The sequence below is a fragment of the Falco rusticolus genome, chromosome Z (assembly GCF_015220075.1).
Source record: "Falco rusticolus isolate bFalRus1 chromosome Z, bFalRus1.pri, whole genome shotgun sequence".
NCBI classification, from domain to species: Eukaryota; Metazoa; Chordata; class Aves; order Falconiformes; family Falconidae; genus Falco; species Falco rusticolus.
Window position 1 is genome coordinate 65,742,465 of NC_051210.1, and position 6,410 is coordinate 65,748,874.

Consider the following 6,410-nt stretch of genomic DNA (forward strand, 5'->3'; position numbering starts at 1 on the left):
TTAATTTGAATGTATGTGTTAGTAGAAAGTCTTGTCTCATATATGACTTTATTTTAAAAACAGTGGTAATATATTTTTAGCCATGACATGTGGAAATCTAGGATACCATGAAGGAAAAACTTTTCTGAGCATCAGTGTTTGATTTCTAATTTCTGAAACAGTGCATCTATAGTTGATTTCTAAGATTCCCTTTTCCTTTCTGCTAGGTGCCATAGTCCAGGAAGGAGATAGAGTGTTAATCAACAAAACAAATTTAGATGCTTCAAATCTATTGATTAAGCTACCTGAGATACAGCGCTCCATGTATGAAGTTTGGTATCAAGTTGTATCTTTACCCCAACATGGCATGATTTTTGTTGGAGAAAGAAATGTCACCGAAGAAAACCCTAAATTCTCCCAGTACATGCTGAACAAATTTGGAATCGTGTACGTACATGATGATTCTGAGTCGCGTTATGACAATTTCACTTTTGCTGTTTGGTTAAACCTGAAGAGCAAGCCTGCAACAAAGCCCCATAGCGAAGTTTTAGAGGAGATGTTTAATATCACTGTTGTTCCAGTGAATGACCAAGCTCCAGAACTGAAGACTAAAGGGCTGCACTTGAAAGTCCTGCAGGGAGATGTGTCAGTGCTGGGGTCAGAGAGTCTGAAAGTTGAAGACCTAGATAATGCCCCAGCCGAGCTCAAATACACCATTGTTAGCAACCCAAATAATGGTTATTTAGCAATGAAAAGCAATCTCACTGTCTCTATAAAGGATTTCACACAAGCTGATGTTGACAGTGGTAAAGTTTGGTTTGTACAGGATGGAAGTTCATCTTCTGGGGTGTTTTATTTCAGCGTGAGTGATGGTAAACATCGCCCTTTATACAAACTATTCAGTCTTGAAGTCATACCAGTTGCTCTTGTCCTGGTCAACCTTACCGATGTTGCACTTCTGCAGGGCCAGACATCTGTCACTATTACTAATGTTCAGCTTTCAGCTGTCACAAATGGAAAAAGCACTAATATCATGTATGAAATAACTCAGCCACTCAAATATGGGCACCTGATGATTGGAAATGAACAGGTTACTAAATTTGAGCAGGCAGATTTGTACTCAGGAAGGCTGTCTTACCACCTGACAAATCTCGCTGCGTCCAAAGAAGTACTGGAGTTTATGCTTTTCACTGCAGAAGGTAATCTAACAGGGCAAGTGCTGAACATCACAGTGAAGCCTTTAATACGAGTTGTACCTGACATGCAGATTTCAAATCAAGCAGCTTATAAATTCAGAAGCAGTGACCTGGATGCTTCTGAGCTAGCTAATTTGACAAATAGTAATCCTAGATTTGAAGTGTTAGTGCCCCCTTCTCATGGAAGGATTGTAAAGAAAAGGTTTGTGAGTGATGCAGTGTTCGAAGACACTCAGACATTCACCCAGGCTGACATTGACAGTGGTGTTGTGCTTCTAGACATAGATACAAATATGACAGGCACTGATGTGTTAAATGACTCATTCACTTTTATACTCAGGGCAGATGCTGTGCAGCCTGCTGTTGGACATTTTCGGTATTCTATTGTGCCACACGGTCGTTTACTTGTGCAAGATTTTACAACCGAAGTGCCTTTCCTAATGAGCACAACCACTTTAAAGATTCACACTACCTCAAAGGACGAGGCACCAGGCTTCTCTCAGAATGAAGAGCTCACAGTAGCACCACAGAAGACAGAACCAACCATGGGGTCAGGGCAGAATCACTGGGGAAATCTACATGGGGAAGGTCCATTGCTAAGTCTGGCAATGGGAACAAGTGGATCTGTGGGGACTAAGACCACAACCCAGGTTAATGCCAGGAGTCCCAGAGAGCAGGCAGGTGAGAGCAGCAAGCCTTGGTACGTCATTATTCCCTTGGTCCTGGTGTCTGTGCTACTCACTGTTGCTGTTACTTCTGTGTGCATTCTGCTAATGTGCCAGAAGAAGACGACAAAACCACTTGTCAAAAGCCAAGCAGATGCAGCTCTCGGTAGTCCAGATCAATGCCTGGAACAGAGCTTGACTGTACCTAGCGTTACAGTGACTCCTCTACTGAAGGGGGCTGAACAAAGTACAGCCTCAGCGTTCGTGTCAGTAAGACACGAACAGCTGCTTTCTGCAGTGGTTTCTCCAACTGCAGAATGGTCTCTGCAAAACGGCTGGTTAAACCTTGATCCTGAGATGATCCAGTATTGTCGAAAAACAAACCCAACTCTGAAGCACAATCAATACTGGGTGTAGTTATGGCGAATTTTGGTCACGCTAATTGATGTAATATGGCGAAGAGAGTATACATTGTTGCCATATGATTTGTTTTTTATTACACTTATTTATTATAGGTCAAATGATACACTGTTTGATAGATTAATACAAATAAATTGTGACATAATAAAAATCTTGCTGATTATGGTGGCCATAAAAAAGGATTTCCATTTGGTACTTAAGCAAAACTCCCACTTAGTTCCATGCAGGATTTGACCCCATAGATTTTGAGTGTGCCCTGTGTATGCAGTACTTTTTATTTCCCATGATGGGTAAAACAGAATGTTCTGTCATGGATTATATGTTTTTAATATAATCACTTTTTTTGAAGAACAAAGTTTTCTGTAAAGGTCTTATATTTTTTCCTGAACCACCCCTTCTATGTGAAGAACTTTCAACTGTTTCTATAAAGTAATTGCCAAGGTGCTAGTGTCAATAATGTCATTTTGACCCGAAGGCTGTTTGGAGGCTGGTACTAAAGAAACAAAGCTGTGATTATTTTGTCAGGTGTTCATCCAAGTGGCTGAGCTGGAAGTCTACAGTTCAGCTCAGCAACAATAGTACAGCAATGACAGTATAAAATGATTCTGGTAAAATACTGTTGGTGCAAGACATTTGTTCTTTTGTTTATCTTTTTCCTCATTTGATACTGAACTCTAGCCTTTAACGTCTGCAGATAAAATACATCCATGACCTCTAATCCACGTGGCAAAAACTGTAATTCTGCCAGTTAGCCTGTCTGCTGAATTATCTTTAGGCTTAGGTTATGTCTGGAAGTGTATTTCAAAATTTCCTGCTCCTGACAAAGGGCTAAATTCTGCCTTCAGCAGACCAAACACAACTCTCTGGACTTGGGATGTTCAAGGAGATGGCAGTAGAATCAAGCATTCTGCTGCATACTGCTGTGTGTTGTGGAGCTACTGACAAACTGCTTCTGAAGTTTCACGACTTGCCCTTCATCTCCCAGAGTACTGAACACATGTACCTTACACGCTATGACAAGTACTACCTACTCTAATTTTACTCTGGTGGTAAATTGTGCAATAATTTCCTTGCAAAGGGTATGCATTTTTGTACTTTTGGAAAACCAAGCTCAATAGTGATGAGCAGTCTCTGGTTAAGGTCCAGTCTTTCTTCCACTGAGGACAACAGCTATTGACTTCATAGAATGAACTAACTTCAAGTGCAGTGATCTTAACCAGTCTCTTACTAACCACTGAACTTCTCATCTTTTTTTGTACTTTTGTATTGTTACAGATTCCAGTTAGCTTCTCTGTAAAAACACCATGGTCAGTGTAAGGATGCAGTCTCAGCACTGCACTCAGTTAACACTGAAATATGTTTTTTGTTTGAGCCTAGGTACTGCATTTTTTACTTTTATAGAATGGATGTATGGCCTCAACATCCTTGGTGCTATTCATTTCACACTACTTTGTTTTGGATTTTTTTTTTTTGTTGTTATTGATGATGACTGTCTGTGTTCCTGTCATTTATATATTTCAATGATGGGAAATTTTCACTAGTGAGGAGGGCCACACTAAGTCTCTGTTTACTGCTGTGTTCTGGGAACTAAACGCAGGAGCAGTGGAGGAAGTCTTTCTCATCTTTGTGACCTCTGCCATGGTCAGCTGTGATTGTGGTGCGTTTTGAGGCAATGCATTTTTCAGAGTACACTTCAAGGAGAGCAGTCTGTGTCAGTGGAAAATATGCAAGTCACATCTTCAGCTAGTCAAGCTGGTGATCACTAGAGACTAGAGATTTGAACCCTTTATATGCTCAAAGTAAAATGTATTTGAACCCTGATACACAGTTTTTATTTCTCTGTCGTTTCCATTTTTCCCTGATGCCATCATGAGCAGGTTTGAATTCCAAGCAGTGCAGTCAGTGTAAAAGGCTGGGATGTTCAGGTGTCCCAGGTGGACTGGTACAGATCTGCATTGTTTTTAGAAACTCTTAGCCAGAGAGGTGGTGCAGCCAGCCATTGCAGGGACACCCCGGCATCCTTTGTGGAGGTGCAGCTCTATGTCTCTTGCCATTTCCTGAGACCTCTTCTACTAACACCAAGGAGACAGCAGCTTCCTCCAGATCCCAGCTGTCAGCTACCGCCTGCCTCCAATGCCTTCTAGCCTGTAGCAGGAACCTGGTCCCTTTACACTTCCTCCAAGGTCTCATCCAAGGAGTAAAGAATTATAATTCCAGCAGTTTCCTGACACTTAAAGGATCCTGTCTTGCAATTCCCTACCACTGAGACCTTCCTCTCAACAGCAAAAGAGGCATCGTTCTCCAGTACTTACTGGGAGGTGAAGCATTATGCCTCCAATTTGGTACCAAAATATTGCAGTGCTGAAATCTGCTGGAGTCCAGTGACAAAATCCATGCTGTGGACCTGTGACAGGCTGAACAGAAATATGGAAGTGAAATGTGTTTGCAAATGTATTGCAAAGACAGATGTGCCCAAAGTTGTGGTGCTCTGTGTGCAGTGGTGATGGAACACAGGGCTACTGTAGTGCTGGCAATGGTGAAAAATGAGACACAGGAGCGACTGAGTCATAAAAACAGCAATGCAATTATAACTCCACGATTGAATGGGCTTTCCTGAGTTTCTGCATTTGCATGGTCTGATGAAGAAATCATACATGAAAAATGTAGAAGTGTGGTAGAATTTGTGCTGGCTGTTTTGGCTTCAGCATAATGGGCTGAACTCTTGCTCTCTGTTTCCAAAATGCTTGTGGCTGACAATAGATGTCCATTTCCAGTAGGTCAGGCATTATGGAATTGTATTTTGAGCATTGGGCTGAATTTGTAAAGCATTGAGGGGGTTTTTTTGGTGTTTTGGGTTTGTGGGTTTTTAGGTTTGGTATTTTTTTTAATATATATATATATATAAAAACAGCCCAGATGCCTAATTCATCAGTGAAATGTGCCAGCATTCAGTTTTCTCCCTAGTGATAACAAACATAAGAAATGCCTGCCATATTATGGAATGTTTTTAATGAGAACTTTATATGGATGTAAGTATATGTGTCAGTGATTACCAGGTTTCATATAAAATACAGAGGTAATATTGTAACTGATAACTATGTATGGATTTTGCTTTAATCTCCTGATTACCTGCCCTGCATCCCCAGTCAAAACAAAATAAATCTGGTTGCGTTTGTGTATGCTTTCCCTGTGGACAATACAGAATAGTTTCTGGCAGAGGACAGTTCATCTTGGTCCTACAGAGATACTTAATATAGGTGAGAGGAGTCACCTCTGGATGAGCTGAGGTCAGTGGCTTAGCTAAAAGTCCACCTTTGAGATGGTAGAAACTTGCTGGGATGAATCTCATCCTGGGTTTCCTAAGTCACAATCAATCTAGAAAATGCCCAAGAAAAACATTTTTTATTTATGCATTCTTTTTGTTTATACATAGTTTGTACTCAGGATCTGTTTTGTATTTTTTGGTTGTTTCACTTAACCTTGAAGTTGTGTGTTTTATTTAGGGAAGATGGGGTTTATGAAGGATGCCTTTTCTTACCAAATGGACTTCTAAATGGCAGCATGAAAGTGCCTTGAGAACATACACAGAATCAATAAATGGTTTTGTTTATAACCCACACACTTATGTTTTTGTGTTTTCTTAAAGACCTGTAAAGTACTGCAGTTGGTGCAGAAGCACAAGTTCCCACTGACAGTACCAGTGTTCTTCCAAGTTTCTGACATTTATTTTTTGAATTGGACTTGTGCTGAGATTGCTGTGCTGTACCCAGTGTTGTGCCTCTGACATAACACATATGGTTGGAATAGGAGAGACATCATGCATCTGCCTGGCTGTGTTGGGCACTTGCATGAACGTAACAGCAAAATAAATGCACTGCTCTGCACTTGCTCAGACAGGACTGGGTTTATTTCAGTAACTTTTCCTGTTTTTTAACTGTACATGCTTAGAAATAAAATACTAATTTTTTAAATGTTAATACATTAGTACTGATGTGTCTTTGATTTTCATCTTGACCAAAAATATACACTCTCTCCAGCCGCACACCAAATGCATTGTTTGACCTGATTTTTGAGGTTTTGTTAATCAGAATGTAGTTGGTTTGTAGTTGTTCCTGTAACTTAAGATAAGGAACGTTTTTCTTGAGATGTC

General features: G+C 40.5%; 1 protein-coding gene across 1 annotated transcript in view; it reads left to right on the top strand.

The window, feature by feature from the left end:
* Positions 1-6,194, top strand: part of LOC119141662 (chondroitin sulfate proteoglycan 4-like) — a 44,756-nt gene extending 38,562 nt beyond the window's left edge. The window contains exon 10 of the mRNA XM_037374167.1: positions 207-6,194. Coding sequence (XP_037230064.1) covers positions 207-2,257 — 2,051 coding nt within the window. The 3' untranslated portion in view covers positions 2,258-6,194. The remainder of the gene's footprint in view (positions 1-206) is intronic.
* Positions 6,195-6,410: the final 216 nt, after the last annotated feature.